Genomic DNA, 24,936 nt, shown 5'->3' with positions numbered 1-24,936 from the left:
TTTTCTAAAATTGTATTTTATTTCTAACTCTGCCTATGGTCACTTCCTCCCAAAGTGCTTGTCATTATTCATTGCTCCCACTTAAGTTCAGTGTAGTGTCACATGTTGTTTTTTCTAACCTTTGAAAGATGAACTCATCTGCAAAACCATATAGTTCAAAAACATATGAACTACTTAGTACAGAGATGAATTTAAAGCAGATGTCATAAGAGTATCAAGAGCGTCATTGTATCTTACCTCTGTTTATTTTGTGTTCCAAGGACAAACATGACCACATCTGCAACCTACTTAGGTGGGCTGTTACACATACCTCAATCATATCACTGTTTCTCTTTCTTTATCCTTATCCAATTGCTTTTTGCTCTATTTCCATTCTTATACCTCTGCATACAGTCTTTTTTTTTTTTTTCATACAGTCTTTATGCATAGAGGTCCCTCTTAAGCAGGAAGTCTCAACATTTTGGCACATATATGTTTTGAACCAACTACCTCTTGATTGTCTTCCTTCTGTCAAATTTACTGGACACCTTTTCCTTGGGCCAGTTTTTCTATCCATTATTCTTATTTCTGACTTTTATTGGTGATATCTTTGACCTCGGAAGGGAAAAGAGGGTCTGAAAGTAGCATTTGTTGTAGTTGAAGGAAACCATGCCATTGTGGCTGGATGAAAACCAGGTGGGTACTGATAGTCCTGAAGAAGGCAAAGGATACAGCTGAGATTTTGGTAGTTATGGAAAATTCTAAATGTTTACACATCCAAGTCTTGACCACTCCCCTTGCTCTACCCCCACCCCCCCAAACCAAAGAACTGTCAGCAACCCATAGCCACTTGGTATGCTGTGTCCACCAACATAACAAAAGTGATATAGACCAGAGATGCCCTCAATGGCTGGAAGAACGTACCATTAAAAGAGTCCCGGCTACCTCATTCTTTGCCCTTTTGTACACATGCACTGTTCTTGCTTAGGCTGCTGGCCCTTAGGACACCTTTTATTCATTTATTTAAAGGGTGGAGGGTCAACTGCTGTCCTTTCAGATAGGATTCAGCTCTGTAAGTCCACATAAATATGGATACCTAAGTCATCATAAAGGCTTTGAGTTTGGAGCCTCTGGATGCATTTCTACCAAACCACAATATTATTGGATGTTTTAGGATATTTCTTCTTCCTCTTGGGACTATATGTTCTCTCAGCCTTTTGTTCCAAAACAAGTCAGTTTTATTTACATGGAAAGTCTGTTGAAGTAAGTAAGCTACCCTCTTTTGTTGATCTCTTTTATATTCGCACTTGAGGCCTCATTTCTCATTTGATGTTGCACATCTCCAAATGTACTCTTTGCAGCAGTCCTTAAAAAATTGATCAGCCTTCTTCTGAATTAGGCTAACAGACATCTGACATTGAAACTGATCTGCTCATCATGCACTGAAAAAAGGTTTTACATGTCGTCACCCATCTTCTTTTGTGCAGATCATTGTTGAGTAGATAGGCATGGCACTGTCCACATGTTAGATGACTTACTCTTTTCTTTTAGAATCATTTCCAATGTACAACCCTTCATTCTATAATAACACTGGTCATCGTCTTTCCATGTTCATTGTTTTGGGGAAAATAACTCCACTTTCATTCTAATGGAAATCATAGGTCTCCTTGTATTACCATTTTCAATTGCTTTTGTTCTTATCAGACAGAATGAGATAACTAATCTTTCTAAAACACTCCAGAATGAAACCCAAGTCCACTGTAAGCTAAGGACAAATGACACCCTTCAATGATTAACACCATATGGTGGTGGTATACAGAGCTCAGTTGCTTTGACTCATTAGAATGTAGCTCAGGAAATATAAAGACTGGATAAGTGTTCAGAATCACTTAGTGACAATGTTATTATCAGTTCTTTTCTTTTTTGGTAAAATTACGATTTTGACTCATGTCAGCTTTAATACTGTGATATTTTAGCTTCTAATGTCTCTCTGCTGTCTCAATGATATGTCTGAGTTGGGACAAAATTCTCTCCTGGTAAGAGTGCTGTGTAGATGAGGAGTTGAGCCCCGAGCAGTGACCCTCTTCCCCCTGTCCTGCCCACCGCCCTCACAATTCATACCTTTCTGATTCCTAGTTTTCTTTTTTCTTTTGTAAATCTCTACAGGCATCTTTTTTATTGTTGACTTCCCAATACTCCTTGGTAATGGGCATTGTTTGATCCTTTTACCTTCTTGTTCTAGTTCTCTTATCAATGTCATGAAGGATCAGTTACATGATCTCTGATCTTAAAATTGTATTGTTTTATGAGATGATAATTATTATGTTTTGGTAAAACTTTTCTAAAAGATTTTATTTATTTGAGAGAGAGAGAGAGAGAGAGAGCAAGCAGATGGGGGGGTGGAACAAAGGGAGAGGGACAAGCAGACGCCTCACTGACTGTGGAGCTCAACCAGGGCTTGATCTCATGACCCTGAGATCACGACCTGATCAGAAACCAAGAGTCAGACACTTAACCAACAGAGCCACATGGGTGCCCCATATTTTGGTGAAATGTCCAAATTATGCTATTAAAATCGATGGCCATAACGTTTGTTACTTGAGCTCTTTGTTTTTTGTTCCTGAGAATTACTAACTAGTTTTGCAACTGTAGCTTTATATCTCTTGTTATTTTTTAGGCTCATTTATTGAGTAATTACTATGTTCTGGACACTAAACTAGACACTGGGGATGAAATAAATGTGACATTTTTCTGCTCTCTCACCTTATAGCATAAAGCTATAGTATTTTCAGCTGCCCTCCACAATTACAGTTTGAAAGTCTTTTGATCAGGTCAGTGGATTTCATTTGCAGCACATTTATCTTGACCTCACAAGATGGGCATAGTATTTTTTCTTTCCAGAATCTCTTTCTTCCAGTATTAGAAACTGCAAACCCCGAAACAAACCTGCTCTTCCACATCCTCCCTGGAGCTGGCATTTAGTTCCTACTGCTTTGCTGAGTTACAGGCTTCAACTGGTGGGAGCAATGAAATATGTGTCCTGTGCCCTTGACTTCTCCCATATCTTACCAGGAGTTTCACCTTCTCAAGTTCAGTGGCTTGATATTGTTGGCATTCAGTCAGCTTATAACTTAGTCTTGTCATCATCCACTTAGCACATGTGACCAACCTGGCACAGACCTTTAAGAAATCTCAAACCTGAAGACATTATTCCAAAAGCTTTATTTTAGAGAAAACACACATTTTGTATACAACACACATCACTGGTCAGCCTAGAAATCTTCTATTCGTTTATTCCTCTTCTATTTATTGAGTACCTTCTGTGTACAATTACTATGTAAGTTACTTCCTATGTGAGTTACTATGAAAGTTACTGCTGGAAGAACAGTGGGAAAGCCTGGTAAAAGTCCCTGTATTAGCCTCCTATTGCTGCTGTAACAAATTTTCACATACTTAGTGACTTAAAATAATGCAGATTTAATTTCTTAGGGTTCTGGAGGTGAAAAGACTAAAATAAGTGTGTAGGGTTAAAATCAAGGCGTTGGCAGGGCTGTGTTCCTTCTGGGGGCTGAAGGAAGATCCATTCTTGTCTTCTCCAGCTTCTGGAGGCCACCTACATTCCATAGCTTCTGGCTCTGTGTTACTCTGAACCCTGTTTCCATGTCACGTTGGCTTTTCTGACTTGACCCTCCTGCACATTTCAGAATAGTCTTCCCATCTCAAGATCCTTAACTTAATCCATCTGCATGGTCTCTCTTGCCATGTAAGATAAGGCATTTGTGGGCCTCGGGTGTTAGGATGTGGACATCCGTGGCAAGCCACTAGTCTGCCTCCATGATCTCTATCTTCTTCCTTTTCTAGTGAAATCGTGCTGGTAGTACATCTGAGTCTGAGTCTGTCAGGTTTACTTTTTCTGATGAACTGGCAATACACCACATCTGTTTATCTGCCTTACAATTTAAAATATGTTAGATCAGGTCTTAAGAGGAGAGCAGTTTTTCCAGGGATATCCATATCTAATAAAAACCTAGGTAGCTTAGTTAATGTTGTACGTGGTAGAAATCTATAGAAATATCACTGCCGTAAAAACATCTTAATATTTCTTAAATGCTGACCTAAAAAAAATAATTAAAATGGGCAGAAAGACAAATCTAGGAGACCCAGAAATTTCTGATCAGGAAAAGTCCATTTAGAAAAACTGCTTATTATCCTAAAGTAAACCAAATTAGGGGGTTTGGAGTGGGAAAACATCCACAGAGGGAACCTAGTTTGTCTCTCTCTCTTTCTCTTTTTTATAGCTTTTTGTTCATAAACACAGAGTAGCCAAGAAGATTTCTAACCACTAATTACTGTGGTGTAAACTTTATAAATAAAATAACTTTAGAAATCCCCAAAACATGAATGGTCCTGTAGAACCAGTGATTTTTTTAAAGTTGTCCAACACATTGTTAGAAAAACAAAACCAAAAACTGTGATTGAGTTCATGTAAGTATTCAAGACGTGGCTTAAAATGTTCTTCCTGGGTATATCATGTTGCTAACTATGGTTGCTAATAAGCCTGGGAACTTAGGGATCTGAGTGTGGACAAATGAGGAAAAGACATGAGCTTTTAACAAGAAGTACTTATATTTTGTGTTTTATAATGAGCCAGAGGGATGATTTGTCAGAATGTCTTATGTTTAACTTCACTAGCATCCAGGTAAGCTTAAGATTTTATTTATTTATTTATTTATTTATTTTTATTTCCTAGTGAAACAACAGTCAAGTCAGAAGAAGTTGATAAAGATGGGCAGCCTTTGCTGTTCCTCTCTGTGGCACACATTAAGATCAGGAGCTTGGGGCAGCTGTCACGTTTGCTGCTTATTGCCAAAGACAGAAAGCTGAAGGAAGCACAGGCTTGTATCAAAGGTGATATTTATGCTCCAGTCTATGACTTGAACTTTTAGAAACATAATCATGGGGGAGGGGGAGTTGCAGTCTCTTGAAAAAAGTTCCGTGACCTAAAAGGCAAAAAGTCCTATGTTCGACTTTGTAAAAATGTCATTCATTTTTCTTGGCTGAATGTCATGCTCATATCAAGTTTCTACTTTAAACTGAAAGGCCTAATACTTTACCACTAGCAAGCTTCTAGATTTCTAATTTTAGCATGTGGTTTAAAGAGAGGCTTCCTCACTTCTGGAAAGACCAGAGGCCTGTATCCTCTAAGGTCTACACAGGAGAGAAGACAGATTAGTGGGGCCTGCACCAAACTCCACCCTCTACCCTCAGGCCTGCTGTGACGGATGATGCTCGGTTTCCTCTAAAATGTATGCAGCAAAGATAGCCCAGAGTAATCTCACTTTCCATTGGTCTCAGTAATGTTCCTTTGTAGGTTGCATAGCTTTGTGGAGGTAGTTACATTCACTCAATGGGAAACGTTTTCCTCTTCATTAAGGATGTAGATTTTCATTATTGTCTAAGCATCTAACATGCGTAAAAGAATGTGACCAATTGCCTGGAGCAATTGTTTTCTGAATTTTTCTTATGAGTAGAAATACCTAACAGTACGTAATGGTGTCATATACATGTTTTGCCTGTTTGGAATCATGTGACTAGAAGGACTCAAGCATGAGGTGCCTGGTCTTGCCTCTAATCATTCTTTGCTGTGTCTACTGCTATGACGTGGGAAGATGAACCTTTAAAAAAAATATTCTTTAGGATGTAAATCTTATGAGATGCCTGGGTGGCTCAGCGGTTAAGCGTCTGCCTTCAGCCCAGGGTGTGATCTTGGAGACCCGGGATCAGAGTCCCACATCGGGCTCCTTGCCTGCAGCCTCCTTCTCCCTCTGCCTCTGCCTGTGTCTCTGCCTCTCTCCCTATGACTCTAATGAATGAGTAAATAAATAAAATATTTTTTTAAAAAAAGATGTGAACCTTAGGACAGCAGCCTTTTCTTCTCTCTTGCCTACTCTTCATTATTAGGCTATCTATCTATCTATACCTCATAGCTACCCTGCTGAGGAGGAATGAAATCTTAAGAGTAAAGTTGAATTCAAGGAGGTTGGTAATAGCATTAATTTCAACTTAGTGCATGAACTTAATACATAGACTGGCTGCTATATATCTAGTTTGGCTAAATGTGTATCCTTTGCTGCATTTTGTCCTTTCTGTAAGAGCTCTAGGTACAACTCTTAGTTTTGGGTCCAGATTCCATGGTGCAGGGCAATTTGGGGGGCAGGTTTGTGTCTTTCCCCAGAATTCATATAATACCTTTTTCCATGAGTCTTAATGAGATGACTGCTGTAAGGATGATTGAGATGCTCAAAAAGTAGATGATTCCTAGATCTCTTTTCCCTGCCCCTCCCCTTGTGTGTTTTTTTCTAAGAAGCCCTAAGCCTTTTCTGCTATTTCCTGGTGCCAGAGTCCATCTCCCACTGCAGAGTTAATGCCATCACTGTGCTTCACTCATTTCAATCAGGTGGAGCTTTCTGAACTAGTCCCATGGGCCTCCTTGTTCAAATACATATATATTTCATCTTATTTAAATTCCTCCTTTCCAAATATGGCTTTGCCCTCTTCTTCCTCACTTGCAACTACATGGTTCTTTGGCTTTCACCAAATTCTTTTAACCATCTCTAGAGTTTTAACCATCTCTAGAGTCTACTTTCACACCTATGTCAGCCTTGATCATGAATTAGTATTGGAGTTTTTCACTGTAACTTTGGTATGTGTGTGAGTACTGGCCAGATTTGTTTTTCCAACTTGAACATAAAAAGGCATTGAAAATATAAGCATTGGGATCCCTGGGTGGCGCAACGGTTTAGCGCCTGCCTTTGGCCCAGGGCGCGATCCTGGAGACCCGGGATCGAATCCCACGTCGGGCTCCCGGTGCGTGGAGCCTGCTTCTCCCTCTGCCTATGTCTCTGCCTCTCTCTCTCTCACTGTGTGTCTATCATTCATAAATAAATAAATAAATAAATAAATAAATAAATAAATAAATATTAAAAAAAAAGAATATTTCTTAAAAAAAAAAAAAAAGAAAATATAAGCATTTTGAGGGATCCCTGGGTGGCGCAGCGGTTTGGCGCCTGCCTTTGGCCCAGGGCGCGATCCTGGAGACACAGGATCGAATCCCACGTCGGGCTCCCGGTGCATGGAGCCTGCTTCTCCCTCTGCCTGTGTCTCTGCCTCTCTCTCTCTCTCTCTCTTTCACTGCGTGCCTATCATAAATAAATAAAAAAAAATTAAAAAAAAAGAAAGAAAATATAAGCACTTTGAACAGGTGGAAAAGACTGGTGGTAGATCTTTAGACTGAGAAAACCATGCTGTTTTGGAAAGAAAGCATTTGTGAACACTAAGCCTCAGTGGTTACATACACACACACACACACACGTACACACACACAGTTCTAGTGATGATTCTTCTAAGGAGACCAGTATTTCTCTATCTTCAAATCAGTTCTGGATACACTAATTGAATGACCATGCTGGACAATGCCCTACAGTCAATTAAAAAAAAAGAAAAAAAAAAAGAAGGTCTTGTTCTTTGTCTTATGAGAGATATGATATAGATAGATGATACTGCAGTACAAGGTAGAGAATCTCAAGGAGTACAAGAAAGTTCCTAAATGCAGTAGAATCTGAGAAGTTGAGATTAATTCAAATTGGGTCCATGAGAGAAAGCTTAATGAAGGAAGCACATTTGGGTGGGCTTCAGAGGACTTGTTAGTCATTATTTTTCTTACAACAGAAGACAAGAGAATCATTTTTATTTATTTACTTGTTTGATCAGCTAACAGAGATCCTGTAACAAAAATCCTGGGTTTGGATTATAACACGGTGAAAGAAGACACATCCAGAGTAAATATTCTTGATAAAATTACCAAAGATGAAGATCCTGAGAGTGAGATAAAGATGAAGGTTGGCATGCTGCTTAAGCAACTGGATCTGCACCTACTGAATCATTCTCTAAAACGTATTTCATTGTGAGTCTTTTTAGAAAAAAGAAACCTCTAAAAGTTAGTTACAAAAAATGCTTTCAGAATTTTTTTAAACATACACAAATTATAGGAGTTGTTATTGATTTAACAGTAGATTTTAGGGTATTGCATGGATATTTCTAATTCTAAAATGTAAAGATTTACTGTTAGCTTTGCTAGAGCTTTCTATGGGGTTTCACCTGATTCTGAGGACATGAAGTGGCCTTGTTATTTTCACTCTCCTCAGACAATTAAATAGATGGTTAAATAGTAATGCAAATATCATATAGACTTTGTAAGGTTTAAAACTTGTTCATTTTTGTAGTTTTTTTTCTAGTATTATGCTATTACCACTAAGAAATGAAATGAATTTTTAAACGAATTTATTTAATGTTGCATTAAATATGAATCACTGGTTTCTTGATGTCTTGACAGTGTTGTAAGGCTATAACACAGCTAAAACTAACTGCAACATTTTTGTTGTTGTATAATTTGACTACAATTTTAATTATAAAAAGTGATATTCCTCCTCCCACCAGCCCCCCCCTTGCTAAAATGGTATATTTTCATCTGTTTTCTGGAGATTCTCTTTTAGAGTGTTAAAATGCATTTCTTATCATTCATTTCAGACAAATCTGTTTAAACCCAACAACTGTTAAGAACGATATAAAACTGCTGAAACATTTCTCAGGAAAAGGAGAACAAACTGTCTTGGAATCTATTGACTATACTTCAGGTTTCTATTATTCTCAGATTTGCTTTGTGTTATGTAAAATAATTATTATTTCCAAATGCTTCAATAGCTACATTAGGATTGAGTATTTGAAAAAAACTGTAATCATATTTATTTCTTTTTAAAGATAACATATTTTATTTTTCAGAGCTCCTTTTAATTGATCGATAATTGGTTTCAGATTATGAATTTTCAAATGGATGTCGAGCCCCACCTTGGAGACAAATTCATGGGGAAATTTGTTACGTGCTGGTAAAACCCCATGATGTTGAAACTCTGTGTGTTACTTGTAGTACAGAAGGAGTATTTTTAAATGGCGTAAGTAATTTTTTAAGAACCATGTTGTCTTTGGTGCTTGGCTCCATCTCTGTAAATGCAGGCATGTCTCCAGGACTGAATGCTGATGGCCACAGAAAATGCGATTCTGTTCTGTTGGGTTGAAGCAGATCCCTTTGCTATGTGTTTGCTGAGCAAATCCAAAACCATTTCAGAATGAGCCTCGGTGTTCCCCATTGCAGGTCATTAAATCAGTCTTCTAAGAAATGACCGTCAAAGGAACCCACGCCACTTTATAAAATGAAAACCTCTGTAACGATCAGTTCACTGATTGATTGATTAATTAATTAATTAATTAATTATACAAGTATTCGGGCAAATAAGAGGTGGCTGAGGTAACACAGAAGCAGTAACTATAGCTTTTGCCCTAAGTGTTGAGAGGACAAAGGGAAGGAATTAAAATGTGGGAGCTTGGAGGAAGCACCCCCAAGAAGCTGGGACCCATGTGTCTGGGGAGGGAGCACCACCAGGCTGTGCTGGTTCCTTAGGGTCTCAGAAGATGTCCTTGCAGAGCTGGGACTTAGACCTCTGAGGAGGGGACCCTGCTTACATTGGTTATGGTCCCTTGGGAGTTCAGAGGGGGGACTCCCACAGAGCTGGGATCCATATCTCTGAAGAATGGTCGCTTCCAGGCTATGCTGGAGCACAGGGGGTCTCATGAAACTGGCACCCAGATGTCAGAGGAGTACAATGCCCAGGAGCTGGTACCTCAGGAGCTCAGAGGAGAGGATCTTTGCAGAACCAGCAGAGCTGAGACCCAGACCTTGGAAGAGGGAGACCTGGTTGGTTTGTAATGGGATTCTAAGGAGTTGTAATGAGCCAGGTTCTGGGAACATAGGGAAAAACCCCTGGGAACTGGAACCAACTGTTGCTACTGGAAGCAGCTGCCACTGCCAGGGTTCACTGCTGGGGACAGGGGACGAGGAGCTGGGAGCAGTCCCTTTCTCCCTCCTCCAGCTTTACAGTCTTCCTTTTACTTGCTGCTAACTGAAGCTGACTAGGGAGAAACACAGCATTCCAGATTCCCACCCCTGAGCACTAAGCAGGGTGGTGGCCTTCTGAATCTTCCACATGAACACATTTTATTTTTTGTCTCATACCTGTTCACTGAACTTACTAGGTGGTCAGCTTTCCCCTTGGCAACCCTGCCCTTGGTGTCTTCAATGTAATGTGGGGCCTCACAGGCAATATCTGCAGGGAGAACCTAAATCCTTAGTGGGGATTCCTCATCACAGGGGACTGTTGGGAGAATTGCTACCTCTTGGTTTGGATTGGCTTCAAAATGTGAGTGCCACTTTCTTGATGACCAGCAAGCATCTCATCTGACTTGCCTTATGGTGCATTTCTTCTCAGCATGATCTTCTCAGATTATATCTGCACAGAGGGGGGAGATGAGCTAAATATGATTTAGCCTTTGGTTTGTTTTGATACTCTAAGAAAGTGAAATTTCCAATCAGAAAATAAGAGACTTTGACCTTCTAGAGTGGGGCAAGGACACTTTGTTCCTATCAAGAGCTACTAATCTACATATACCTTTATTTGATATGGAAATATCTAAGTGTTCCTCTCAATTTCAAGAATGAAAGATAAGGAACATGATTCAATAATTACGACAAAATGCATGGCACGCCTGAGTTATATGGGTGTATATGATGTTTTGTGTATGTGTGTGGTTACGTATATATAAAAAGCACACTATGGGTTTTTATATATACATTTGGTTAAGGCAGAGCCAAATCTTTTCTATTAGGATAGGTGACGAAAGGAAAGAGACAAAAAGAAAGAGGTATGGAGAAAAAGGTTGGAGTGTCAGGTGCTTACATGGAGGTTGTAACTCTAGAAAATAATCCCATAGCAACCTCTTTACACACAGAACAAGAACAGAGTGTGACAAATGGAAACAAGCTTTTCTATGGTGGCATTCTAATCTTGGGACCTTTTATGACTTCATCAGATTCTCTTGAAGTCATAATGTTTTTTTTTTTTGTGTGTGTTTTGTTTTTTTGCATTAGAGGAGTGCAGAGGGAAGGAAGCTCTCCATTCTTTGCTAACTAGCAAAATGCCCTACATGCATATAGGAGGTACTCAGTAAAAGCATAATGTATGGATGATGGATGGGTGGATGAGTGGATGGACGGACAAATGGATAACTTTAAGAAGGAAGAATTCTGCCCATATTTTTGATGTATAAAAACTGCCACATGGATCCTCGAGAGAAGAAAACAATATGTGGCCTTGGGTTGTGATGTATTGATCAGGTTCAAATGCTACTACATTAATAATTGCACCAAACTTTTTCTTCCAAAGGGCAAAACAGAAGATGAGGGGGAAATTAATTATGAGAGAAAAAGTGAAATTTATAAAGACCTTGTCACATTTTTAAAAGAAAAATCGGCAAAATTTTCAGAAAATATGTTTAAACAGGTAAGTTTACAGAATCTTGAAATATCATAGCATAGTGTTACTTGACATGTTACCTTCTGTTGAGAATAATTCTATTTTTGGACCCTGTTTATAATTTTTAGAGAGTTTTTCACAATATATTACATAAGAAATATTATAAGTGGAGTACTTCAAGGAAGTTTCTGAACCTCTTTAGGTAATAGGTGTAAAATATGTCAGATTGCTTTCTAAAAAAGCACTTTTTATCTTTCCTTTTGAATTTATAATGCTAAGAACAAAGCAGTCATCCCTGTTAATGAAGCCTAGATGTTTTGATTATTTTTATCTTTTCTGGGCATCCCATGATTACTAACTAGTTGGATTGTCTCAGTAAGTGTGTCAACTGCATATGCATAAGAACTGTACTTTCTCTGTGTCTTGCATGGTTTTTGAAATAGTTTTTGAGGTGGACAAAGGAATCAGTTAATACAGTTATTAAATCTTGATTGAAGCTGATGTGGGTAAGAAGCAATATGCAAGAAATACTAAAGTGATACACTTAAGCCCCAGGCTGATTCTCAAGATGATGTCAATTCCACAAATCCTACATCAGACAGTTTATCAGATCTGTTATTTTCCTTCTGACACTGCCACTTCCAGAGCACTCTATTTTCTTACTATTCTGCTGCTGCTCTTGTCCTGAAACGTCTCTCTGTCATCATCCTGTGAGTTTTTTTCCCCTGGTGTTTGATCACCTATTTCCTGGACTCTAGTTTTCCTTTGTTGTTGTTATAATATACCTGTACAAAACATAAAATTTGTCATTTTAACTACTTCGAGTGTATCACTGAGTGGCATTAATTATGTGCAGCCATTACTACTGTCCATTTCCAAATCTTTTTCATCATCTCAAACTAAAACTGTTCCCATTAAGCAGTAACCTCCTCATGCCTACTTCCCCAGCTCCTAGGAACCTCTAATCTACTTTTTGGTTTCTCGATTTCTAATCAAATATAAATTTGCCTTTCCTAGGTATTTCAGAGAAGTGGAATCGTAAATTTGTACTTTGGTGCTTGGCTTATTACATTTAGCATAATATGTTCAAGGTCCATCCATGTTGTAGCATGTGTCGGAACTTCATTCCTTTTTGTGGCTGAATAATATTCCATTCGTGTATATAACCACATTTTGTTTATCAGTAAATCTATTGTTGGACACTTGGGTTGTTTCCACTTTTTGATTATGGTGAAAAATGCTATAAATATTGGCTTACAAGTAACTGAGTCCCTGTTTTAATTTTGGAGGTTACCTAGGAGTGGAATTTCTGTGTCATATGCTAATTCTGTATTTAACTTTTAGAGGAAGTACCAAACTGTACCTAGATTGAACCATTTTATGCTCCTGTAGAAGGATTCCAGCTTCTCCACATTACCACCAATACTTGTTATTTTCTGTGTGTGATTGTGTGTTTTTTTATGATAGATATCCTAGTAAGTATGAAGTATGGTATTCCATTATAGTTTGGATTTCCATTTCCCTAATAGTAATGTTTAGCATATTTCCATATTATTGGGAATTTGTATATTTATTTTAAGAAATGTCTATTCAAGTCCTTTGCCCATTAAAAAATGGGTAGTCTTTTGTTGTTGAGTTGTAGGAATTCTTTATATATTGTGACTATTAATCCCTTATCAGATAGAATATTTGCAGATATTTTCTCCCATTCTGTGGGTTGTCTTCACTCATCTTGATAGTGTTCTTTAATGCACAAACATTTTTAATTTTGATAAAGTCCAACAAATACATTTTTTCTTGCCTATATTTTTGGTATCATAAGAAACCATTGCCAAAGCCAAGGTAATGAAGATTTGCCCTGTTTTCATCTAATAATGTCATGGTGTTATCTCTAAGTCTTTGATTCATTTTGAGTTAAGTTTTGTATAGGGTGTAAGTAAAGTAATGTGCAATTTAATTCTTTTTGCATGTGGATATCCGGTTTTCCGGGCACCATTTGTTGAAGAGATTGTTCTTTCCCCATTGAAAGTTCTTGGTATCCTTGTTGAAAATCAATTTGCCATAGATGTAGAGGTTTATTTTTGGACTCTTTATTCTATTATTTTTTGTCTGCCCTTATACAAGTCCCATACTATTTTGATTATCTTTGTGGTAGTTTTGAAATTGAGAAGTATGACTCCTCAAACTTTGTTCTTGTTTTTTAAAGACTGCTTTAGCTATTTAGGTTCCCTTGACTTTTAGGTTTGGTTTTACCATTTTTGAAAAAAAACAGCATTAGGCTTTTGATTGGGATTACATTGAATTTATAGATTGCTTTGTATAACATTGTTGTCTTAACAATATTATTTCTTCCAATCCATGAACATGGGGTGTCTTTCCATTTGTTTTTGTTTCCTTTAACTTTTTTTATCAGCAGTGTTTTATAGTTTTCAGTGTCTTCTTTTGCCTCCTTGGTTAAATTTATTTCTAAGCATTATATTCTTTTGGATGCTATTGAATGGAATTGTTTCCTTAATTTCCTTTTTGATTGTTCACTGCTAATGAGGAGAAATGGAACTGTTTTTTTTTTTTTTAGTGTTGAAATCAGATCTGGCTTTTGAATGTGAAATTCAAAATCACATCCTGCAACTTTACTGAATTCATTTATTAACTCAGTTTTTTTTTAATCTTTAGGTCTTTCTACATAAAAGATCATGTCATCTGCAAATAGTTTTACTTCTTTTCAATTTGCGTGTTTTTAAATTTCTTTTTCTTTTCTTTTTTTTAAGATTTTATTTATTTAACAGAGAGAGAGAAAGAGCGAGCGAGCAGAAGCAGGGGGAGTAGCAGGCAGAGGGAGAGGGAGAGGCAGGCTTCCTAGCCTGCCCGGTGCCGCTTAGATTTCTTTTTCTTGTCTAATTACTATGGCTAGACCTTTTAGGATTTTGCACTGAATAGAAGCAGTGAACACTATCTCCATATTTATTCCTGATATTGGGGGAAAGCTTTCAGGCTTTCACCACTGAATGTGATATTTGCTGTAGGCTTTTCATATATGGTCTTTATTATGTTGAAGTTCCCTTCCATTTAGTTTTCCTTTTGTTGGTATATCCCATCATTTTGGTGGAGCTTCCTGAGTAAAAGAGGCATATAACAGGGAAAAAATTGAGGGTTAGCATATGAAAATATCTTTATTTTTCTCTCTGTTATTGTTTCTATAATGATAGTTCAAAAACAATTTTTACTTAGAATTTTAGAGGCATTTTTTTCCTACGTGGCCTGTTTTGACTTTTCCCATCTAACAAAGCCTTTAGGATCCTTATTCCAGATGTTCTGTAATTTTAATGATGATATGGTTGGTGCTGGTTTTGTTTGTTTTTCATTAATGATGACATATGTCCTTCAAAACTAGAAAAATACTTTTTTTGGTATCACATCTTTAATCATTCCTTCTTCTCTGTTCTCTTACTAGTTGGGTGTTGGGCTTCTGAGATTGATCCTCTGATTTTCTTTTCTGTCACCCACCTGCAAATATTCTTTTATTTTCAAAACATTGTACATATCTTTAAAATTTAAGGTCTCATATTTTTAACATTTTATTTCCAGGTGTATATCTCCACAGATCATATGCTTTCATTTCTCTTGGGGTAAAATCTAGGAATAAACAGCAAGATCATATGGTTGCATGCTTAACTTTTTAAGCAATGGGTAAACTGCTTTCCAAAGCGGTGGTAATATTTTACATACACACTGGCAGTGTATGAGACTTCCAGTTCTTCTGTATATTCGTCAATAACTGGTATGGTCAGTCCTCTAATTGTAGACATTCTAATAGGTGTGTGTACTAATATCTCACTGGGTTTTAATTTGCATTTCTTGAATGCATTTTTTCATATGTTTATTTGCCATTTATATATCATATATGTCTATTAGATCTTTCACCCAGTTTTTTTTTATTGGGTTGTTTGATTTCTTTACTGAGTTGTAAGAGCTCTTTTATATATATTTTTGGCTTACGTAATCTATTAGATATATGGCTTGTAAATATGATCTTCTGGTTGTGGCTTGTCATTTCATTCTCCAATCAGTATATCTTCCAAAGAGCAAATGTCCTCAATTTTAATGAAGTCCAACTTGTTAATTTTTTCTTTATAGTGTTGTATCTCATAAAGCTTTGCCAAACCCAGTATCAGAAAGATTTTCTCCAGTGTTTTTTTCCTAAAAGTTTTCAAATGTTAGGTTTTACATTAAGGCCTTTAAATTTAATTTTTGTACATAATATGAGGTGTGGATCAAAGTTCTTTTTTTTTCTTTTGCATATAAATATCTAGTTTTTCCAGCACCATTTGTTGAAAAAGCCATCCTTTCTCCATTGAATTACTTTTATACCTTTGTCTAAAATCAGTTGTCCGTTTGTATGGGTGTGATCTGTTTGTCTATTTTTATACCAGTAGCACACTCTTTGGATTATTGTAGCTTTATAATAAGTCTGGAAGTCAGGTAGTATATGTCCTTCAATGTTTTCTTTTTCAAACTTGTTTGTCTATTTTACATCTTTTGCATATCCATTAGAATGTTAAGGTCAGCTTGTCAATTTCTTCATAAAAAGCCTGAAAGATGGGATGCCTGGGTGGCTCAGCAGTTGAACGCCTGCATTTGTCCCAGGGCATGATCCTGGAGTCCCGGGATCGAGTCCCACATCAGGCTCTCTGCATGGAGCCTGCTTTTACCTCTCCCAATGTCTCTGCCTCTCTCTCTGTGTCTCTCATGAATAAATAATAAATAAAATCTTTTAAAAAATGCCTGAAAGAATTATGGTTGAGATTATGATGAATCTATAGATCAATTTAGAAAGAGCTAATGTCTTAACAATACTGAGGTTTCCAATCCATGAACAGAGTATGTCTCGCCATTTATTTAGGCCTTCAGTTTCTCAGCAATATTTTGTAATTTTCAATGCACAGGTCTTGCATATATCTCGTGAAACCTACTTATAAATATTTCATATTTTAAGAGTGTTAAAAAAGAAAACCACAGGCCCAAAGTGGCATTACTTAGGCCAAGTCAACACTCAAGAATTATATTATTATATATTATATTATATTATTATTATTTATACCTAAATAACTGCAATTTCAACCACCCAGGAATGTAACTTATAACAAGTCAATTGGAATTTCCTGGTCAATACTAGGATATTTACTGATTTACCCCTTCTGCTTCTCTTAAGAGGGCAACCTTGTCTAAAGAATACATTCCTTGCTAATAAATTCCTGTTTTCAAATGGTCTCTCTGCCTTTAAAATTATTTCTTTTGTTTAGCTCAGTGGAACATTTGTCTGCTAGCTACATGGGATGCTGCTGGCTTCATGAATCAATTAATAAAGCTAGTTAGATCTTCAAAGTTGAATCTAACTTCAAAGTTGAATTTTTATTTAAAAAGGCTACGGTTAATGGTAGTTTTAAAATTTTAATTTGTGATTATCTGTTGCTACTATATAAAAATTCACTTGATTTTTATATATCATTTTTATATTCTGAAACATTTACTAGTTTTAGTGTCTGGTTCATAGATCCCAGAGGGTTTCTTATGTATGTGATTATATTGACTGTATATAATGATCATTTTGCCTCTTCCTTTTCAGTCTCAGTGCCTTTTTTTGTCTTTTCTTAATGCATTATCTGGAACCTCCAGCACAGAATTATATAGAAGTAGTCTCTTGCTCCTGGTGGTAAAGGAAAAACTTTCAGTTTCTCATTATTAAGTATGTGTTAGCTGTATATGACATTTATAAGATTGAAGAAGTTCCCCTTTATTTCAGATTGTTGAAAACTTTTATTAGGTATAGATATTGGATAAAAACAGAAAGGGAGACTAACCATAAGAGATTCAACTATAGAGAACAAACTGAGGGTTACTGGAGGGGAGGTGGGTGTGGGGGATGGGAGAATGGGATGTTGGGCATTAAGGGAGGGCATTTGATGTAGTGAACACTGGGTATTATATGCAACTGATGAATCACTAAATTCTACCCCAAAATCAATAATACACTGTATGTTTACTAATTTAAATTTAAATAAAACCAAAACAAAAAGGAATGGATGTTGGATTTTACCAAATGATTACCTATTAAGAAAATTACATGTTTTTTTTTCTTTCTTAGTTTGTTAATGTAATAAATTACATTGATGAGCTTTAAAAAAATAACCATACATTTCTGGAACAAAGCTCATTTGTTCAGGATGTAGTATCATTTTTATATATTATTGGATCTAACTTGCTAAGATTTTAAGTGTCACATCTATATTTATAAGGTTTTGATGTGTAGTTTTCTTTAATATCTTTGGTTTTGGTTATCAGAGTGATACTGGCCTTATAAAATGAGTTGGGAAGTTTTTTTTTTCCTCTCCAATTTCTGAAAGAGTTTGTGTAGAATTGATATTGTTTCTTTCTTACATGTTTGGTAGTGAAGTCATCTGGGCCTGGACTGTCCTTTGTAGGTAAGTTGTTAAACAACAGATTTCAGTGTCTTTACTAGTTTGGGCCAGGCTGGTTATCTGTTTCTTCTTGAGGAAGTTATGGTAATCTTTATTTTTTTTTACTTATTTAAAAAATGATTCTGTTGGAGTAAAGTATACATATACTTTATATATGTATACATATATATATGTAAAGTATACATAACCTTTTGCCATTTTATTTTTTAATTTAAATAATCTCTATCCCAATCTCTATCCCCAGACTTTCAACCCCAAGATCAAGAGCTGCGTGCTCTACTGACTGAGCCAGCCAGGCACCCTGGTAGATTGTCTTTAAAGGAAATTGTCCATTTCATCTATGTCACATGTATTGGTGTAAACTTGTTTATGGTTATTCTTTTATTCATCTTTTAATGTCTGTAGACTATGTAGCTATTGTTACCTCTCTCACTTCTAATATTGGTCATTGGTGTTTTATTTTTTCTTGACTCATCTGGGTAGAGGTCTCTTGATTTTCTGTTTCCTCAGAGACTTAGCTTTTAGTTTCATTGATTTTTCTCTGTGTGTTTTTTTCTACTTCACTTTGGTATTTATTATTTCTTCTCTTCTTTTTACCTTGTGTAAAAAATCATGTGGTTTTTGGTGCTAAGTTCTTTCATATTCTTGCTGATTTTCTATCAGTTGTTGAGAGAGAAGTTTTGAAGTATTCAACTATAATTATGGATTTGTCTAATTTTTCTCTTAGTTCTGTTTTTGTATTTGAAGCTCTGTATATGCATTTAATATTGCTATATCTTCTTGATTGATCATTTTATCATCATGTAATGTCCCTCTCTGTCCTTCATGATTTTCCTTTTGCTGAAGTCTACTTAATTGGATACATTTATAGCCACTCCTGCTTTCTTTTAACCATTGTTTGCATGTTATATCTTTCTTTCCTATTATTTTCTTTTTTAATATAATTTTTTAAAGATTTTATTTATTTATTTTAGACAGAGAAAGTGAGTGAGAGAGTACAAGCGGGGGGAGGGGCAGAGGGAGAAGCAGACTCCCAGCTGAGCAGGGAGCCCAATGTGGGGCTCTATCCCAGGACCCTGTGAGCATGACCTGAGCTGAAGGCAGATGCTTAACCGACTGAGCCACCCAGCACCCATCTTTCCTATTACTTTCATGCTACATATATTGTTATATTTGAAGTGAGTTTCTTGTAAACAGCAGATAGTTGAGTCATTTTAAAAATAAATTTGTGTAACTCAATTGATGTATCTACTGATGTGTTTAGATAATATCCATTTAATTATTGATACGTTAGAGCTTACACTTGCCACTTTACTTTTATTTTGTGTTCCTCCTAGTTTTCATTTTTGTTTTCTTTTTCCTGTGGTTTCTGCAGATTACTTGAACATTTTTTAGAATTCTATTTTGATTTATCCATAGTGTTTTTTTTTTATTGGTGTTCAATTTACTAACATACAGAATAACACCCAGTGCCCGTCACCCATTCACTCCCACCCCCCGCCCTCCTCCCCTTCTACCACCCCTAGTTCATTTCCCAGAGTTAGCAATCTTTACGTTCTGTCTCCCTTTCTGATATTTCCCACACATTTCTTCTCCCTTCCCTTATATTCCCTTTCACTATTATTTATATTCCCCAAATGAATGAGAACATATAATGTTTGTCCTTCTCCGACTGACTTACTTCACTCAGCATAATACCCTCCAGTTCCATCCACGTTGAAGCAAATGGTGGGTATTTGTCATTTCTAATAGCTGAGTAATATTCCATTGTATACATAAACCACATCTTCTTTATCCATTCATCTTTCGATGGACACCGAGGCTCCTTCCACAGTTTGGCTATCGTGGCCATTGCTGCTAGAAACATCGGGGTGCAGGTGTCCCGGCGTTTCATTGCATTTGTATCTTTGGGGTAAATCCCCAACAGTGCAATTGCTGGGTCGTAGGGCAGGTATATTTTTAACTGTTTGAGGAACCTCCACACAGGTTTCCAGAGTGGCTGCACCAGTTCACATTCCCACCAACAGTGTAAGAGGGTTCCCTTTTCTCCACATCCTCTCCAACATTTGTTGTTTCCTGCCTTGTTAATTTTCCCCATTCTCACTGGTGTGAGGTGGTATCTCATTGTAGTTTTGATTTGTATTTCCCTGATGGCAAGTGATGCAGAGCATTTTCTCATATGCATGTTGGCCATGTCTATGTCTTCCTCTGTGAGATTTCTGTTCATGTCTTTTGCCCATTTCATGATTGGATTGTTTGTTTCTTTGGTGTTGAGTTTGAGAAGTTCTTTATAGATCTTGGAAACTAGCCCTTTATCTGATATGTCATTTGCAAATATCTTCTCCCATTCTGTAGGTTGTCTTTGAGTTTTGTTGACTGTATCCTTTGCTGTGCAAAAGCTTCTTATCTTGATGAAGTCCCAATAGTTCATTTTTGCTTTTGTTTCTCTTGCCTTCGTGGATGTATCTTGCAAGAAGTTACTATGGCCGAGTTCAAAAAGGGTGTTGCCTGTGTTCTTCTCTAGGATTCTGATGGAATCTTGTCTCACATTTAGATCTTTCATCCATTTTGAGTTTATCTTTGTGTCTGGTGCAAGAGAGTGGTCTAGTTTCATTCTTCTGCATGTGGATGTCCAATTTTCCCAGCACCATTTATTGAAGAGACTGTCTTTCTTCCAATGGATAGTCTTTCCTCCTTTATCGAATATTAGTTGCCCATAAAGTTCAGGGTCCACTTCTGGATTCTCTATTCTGTTCCACTGATCTATGTGTCTGTTTTTGTGCCAGTACCACACTGTCTTGATGACCACGGCTTTGTAGTACAACCTGAAATCTGGCATTGTGATGCCCCCAGATATGGTTTTCTTTTTTAAAATTCCCCTGGCTATTCGGGGTCTTTTCTGATTCCACACAAATCTTAAAATAATTTGTTCTAACTCTCTGAAGAAAGTCCATGGTATTTTGATAGGGATTGCATTAAACGTGTATATTGCCCTGGGTAACATTGACATTTTCACAATATTAATTCTGCCAATCCATGAGCATGGAATATTTTTCCATCTCTTTGTGTCTTCCTCAATTTCTTTCAGAAGTGTTCTATAGTTTTGAGGGTATAGATCCTTTACATCTTTGGTGAGGTTTATTCCTAGGTATCTTATGCTTTTGGTTGCAATTGTAAATGGGATTGACTCCTTCATTTCTCTTTCTTCAGTCTCATTGTTAGTGTATAGAAATGCCACTGACTTCTGGGCATTGATTTTGTATCCTGCCACGCTACCAAATTGCTGTAGGAGTTCTAGCAATCTTGGGGTGGAGACTTTTGGGTTTTCTATGTAGAGTATCATGTCATCGGCGAAGAGGGAGAGTTTGACTTCTTCCTTGCCAATTTGAATGCCTTTAATGTCTTTTTGTTTTCTGATTGCTGAGGCTAGGACTTCCAGTACTATGTTGAACAGCAGTGGTGAGAGTGGACATCCCTGTCTTGTTCCTGATCTTAGGGGAAAGGCTCCCAGTGCTTCCCCATTGAGAATGATATTTGCTGTGGGCTTTTCATAGATGGCTTTTAAGATGTCGAGGAATGTTCCCTCTATCCCTACACTCTGAAGAGTTTTGATCAGGAATGGATGCTGTATTTTGTCAAATGCTTTCTCTGCATCCAATGAGAGGATCATATGGTTCTTGTTTTTTCTCTTGCTGATATGATGAATCACATTGATTTTTTTACGGGTGTTGAACCAGCCTTGTGTCCCAGGGATAAATCCTACTTGGTCATGGTGAATCATTTTCTTAATGTACTTTTGGATCCTATTGGCCAGTATCTTGTTGAGAATTTTTGCATCCATGTTCATCAGGGATATTGGTCTGTAATTCTCCTTTTTGGCGGGGTCTTTGTCTGGCTTTGGAATTAAGGTGATGCTGGCTTCATAGAACGAATTTGGAAGTACTCCATCTCTTTCTATCTTTCCAAACAGCTTTAGGAGAATAGGTATGGTTTCTTCTTTAAACGTTTGATAAAATTCCCCTGGGAAGCCATCTGGCCCTGGACTCTTGTGTCTTGGGAGGTTTTTGATGACTGCTTCAATTTCCTCCCTGGTTATTGGCCTGTTCAGGTTTTCTATTTCTTCCTGTTCCAGTTTTGGTAGTTTGTGGCTTTCCAGGAATGCGTCCATTTCTTCTAGATTGCCTAATTTATTGGCGTATAGCTGTTCATAATATGTTTTTAAAATCGTTTGTATTTCCTTGGTGTTGGTAGTGATCTCTCCTTTCTCATTCATGATTTTATTAATTGGAGTCTTCTCTCTCTTCTTTTTAATAAGGCTGGCTAATGGTTTATCTATCTTATTAATTCTTTCAAAGAACCAACTCCTGGTTCTGTTGATCTGTTCCACAGTTCTTCTGGTCTCGATTTCGTTGAGTTGTGCTCGAATCTTTATTAGCTCCCTTCTTCTCTTGGGTGTAGGATGTATTTGCTGTTTTTTCTCTAGCTCCTTTATGTGTAAGGTTAGCTTTTGTATTTGAGTTCTTTCCAGTTTTTGAATGGATGCTTGTATTGCGATGTATTTCCCCCTTAGGACTGCTTTTGCTGCATCCCAAAGATTTTGAACGGTTGTATCTTCATTCTCATTAGTTTCCATGAATCTTTTTAATTCTTCCTTAATTTCCTGGTTGACCCTTTTATCTTTTAGCAGGATGGTCCTTAACCTCCATGTGTTTGAGGTCCTTCCAAACTTCTTGTTGTGATTTAGTTCTAATTTCATGGCATTATGGTCCGAGAATATGCAGGGGACAATCCCAATCTTTTGGTATCGGTTCAGACCCGATTTGTGACCCAATATGTGGTCTATTCTGGAGAAAGTTCCATGTGCGCTTGAGAAGAATGTGTATTCAGTTGAGTTTGGATGTAAAGTTCTGTAGATATCTGTGAAATCCATCTGGTCCAGTGTATCATTTAAAGCTCTCGTTTCTTTGGAGATGTTGTGCTTAGAAGACCTATCGAGTATAGAAAGAGCTAGATTGAAGTCACCAAGTATAAGTGTATTATTATCTAAGTATTTCTTCACTTTGGTTAATAATTGATGTATATATTTGGCAGCTCCCACATTCGGAGCATATATATTGAGGATTGTTAAGTCCTCTTGTTGAATAGATCCTTTAAGTATGATATAGTGTCCCTCTTCATCTCTCACTACAGTCTTTGGGGTAAATTTTAGTTTATCTGATATAAGGATGGCTACCCCTGCTTTCTTTTGAGGACCATTCGAATGGTAAATGGTTCTCCAACCTTTTATTTTCAGGCTGTAGGTGTCCTTCTGTCTAAAATGAGTCTCTTGTAGACAGCAAATAGATGGGTCCTGCTTTTTTATCCAGTCTGAAACCCTGCGCCTTTTGATGGGGTCATTAAGCCCGTTCACATTCAGAGTTACTATTGAGAGATATGAGTTTAGTGTCATCATGATATCTATTCAGTCTTTGTTTTTGTGGACTGTTCCACTGAACTTCTTCTTAAAGGGGAATTTTAAGAGTCCCCCTTAAAATTTCTTGCAGAGCTGGTTTGGAGGTCACATATTCTTTTAGTTGCTGCCTGTCTTGGAAGCTCTTTATCTCTCCTTCCATTTTGAATGAGAGCCTTGCCGGATAAAGTATTCTTGGTTGCATGTTCTTCTCATTTAGGACCCTGAATATATCCTGCCAGCCCTTTCTGGCCTGCCAGGTCTCTGTGGAGAGGTCTGCTGTTACCCTAATACTCCTCCCCATAAAAGTCAGGGATTTCTTGTCTCTTGCTGCTTTAAGGATCTTCTCTTTATCTTTGGAATTTGCAAGCTTCACAATTAAATGTCGAGGTGTTGAACGGTTTTTATTGATTTTAGGGGGGGATCTCTCTATTTCCTGGATCTGAATGCCTGTTTCCCTTCCCAGATTAGGAAAGTTTTCAGCTAGAATTTGTTCAAATACATATTCTGGCCCTCTGTCCCTTTCGGCGCCCTCGGGAACCCCAATTAAACGTAGGTTTTTCTTCCTCAGGCTGTCGTTTATTTCCCTTAATCTATCTTCATGGTCTTTTAATTGTTTGTCTCTTTTTTCCTCAGTTTCCCTCTTTGCTATCAACTTGTCTTCTATGTCACTCACTCGTTCTTCCACCTCGTTAACCCTCATCGTTAGGACTTCTAGTTTGGATTGCATCTCATTCAATTGATTTTTAATTTCTGCCTGATTAGCTCTAAATTCTGCAGTCATGAAGTCTCTTGAGTCCTTTATACTTTTTTCTAGACCCACCAGTAGGTGTATAATAGTGCTTCTGAATTGGCTTTCTGACATTGAATTGTCATCCAGATTTTGTAACTCTGTGGGAGAGAGGACTGTTTCTGATTCTTTCTTTTGAGGTGAGGTTTTCCTTCTAGTCAGTTTGCTCAGTGCAGAGTGGCCAAAAGCAAGTTGTATTGGGTAAAAGAGAAAAAGAGAGGAGAGAAAGAAGGAAAGAAAAGAGAAAGAAAAAAAAGGTAAGAAAAAAAACGAAAAAAAAAAAGGAAGAAAAAGAGAAAGAAAAAGAAAGGAGAAAAAAAGGGGGTGGGGGAAGGAAACAAATCAAAAAGCAAAACAAAACAAAAACAAAACAAAAAACAAAAAAAGAACCACAGGGGAGTATCTTCTGATTCTGTGTACTTTAAGTCCCTTGGCTTCTCCTGGAAGTTGTCCGTCTAGCTGGTGTTCTGGGGGAGGGGCCTGTTGTGCTGATTTTCAGGTGTTAGCAGTTGGGGGAGCTGCTGTGCCCCTGCCTGGTGCAGGGCTCAGTGGGGGTTGTTTACCCCGTGAGGCCGCAGGAGGAACAGCCCCAGTGGCGGGGCAGCTCTGGAAACTTGGATTCAGCTCTGGCAGGAACTCCGTCTGCAGGGCCTGGAGGCTCCGGGGCGGGGCCGCTGATCTGCTCATTCGGGGCAGGAGCGTCCTCGCTGTCCTGGGCCCTCCCGGCCTCTGCCTGTCCCGGGGGAGGCCGGATCCTGGGCTGTGTCCCGGCGCCCTGTGCTCCGGTGCCTGCGCTGTTGGATTCGAGCTCCCGGGCTG

The 24,936-nt window shown here is 37.6% G+C and overlaps 1 protein-coding gene and 1 long non-coding RNA gene across 14 annotated transcripts in view; one reads left to right on the top strand and one right to left on the bottom strand.

Moving 5' to 3' along the window:
- The window catches only part of LOC144309699 (outer dynein arm-docking complex subunit 2-like), a 166,750-nt gene that overhangs the window by 34,654 nt on the left and 107,160 nt on the right, over positions 1-24,936 (top strand). For 9 of the 12 annotated variants that reach the window (XM_077890806.1, XM_077890803.1, XM_077890805.1 and 6 more), the window contains 5 exons: positions 4,730-4,887; positions 7,750-7,942; positions 8,566-8,672; positions 8,851-8,987; positions 11,313-11,429. In XM_077890806.1, the coding sequence (XP_077746932.1) occupies positions 4,730-4,887; positions 7,750-7,942; positions 8,566-8,672; positions 8,851-8,987; positions 11,313-11,429 (712 nt within the window). Of the gene's footprint in view, positions 1-4,729; positions 4,888-7,749; positions 7,943-8,565; positions 8,673-8,850; positions 8,988-10,942; positions 11,087-11,312; positions 11,430-24,936 lie in introns of those variants that run through there. The other 3 variants (XM_077890811.1, XM_077890813.1, XM_077890814.1) reach the window with 3 other exon arrangements.
- Positions 8,877-10,917, bottom strand: LOC144309701 (uncharacterized). Of its 2 annotated transcripts, none has more exons than XR_013375614.1 (3): positions 10,827-10,917; positions 9,714-10,379; positions 8,877-9,135 (listed from the first exon to the last, which is right to left on the bottom strand). It is a non-coding gene; the product is annotated as an uncharacterized LOC144309701 (long non-coding RNA). The 2 variants fall into 2 exon arrangements; XR_013375615.1 differs by having other exon boundaries at positions 8,877-9,236; positions 10,264-10,379.

The sequence above is a fragment of the Canis aureus genome, unplaced genomic scaffold (assembly GCF_053574225.1).
Source record: "Canis aureus isolate CA01 unplaced genomic scaffold, VMU_Caureus_v.1.0 ptg000175l_RagTag, whole genome shotgun sequence".
In the NCBI taxonomy this organism is placed as follows: domain Eukaryota; kingdom Metazoa; phylum Chordata; class Mammalia; order Carnivora; family Canidae; genus Canis; species Canis aureus.
This window is presented reverse-complemented; position numbering and strand designations above follow the sequence as displayed.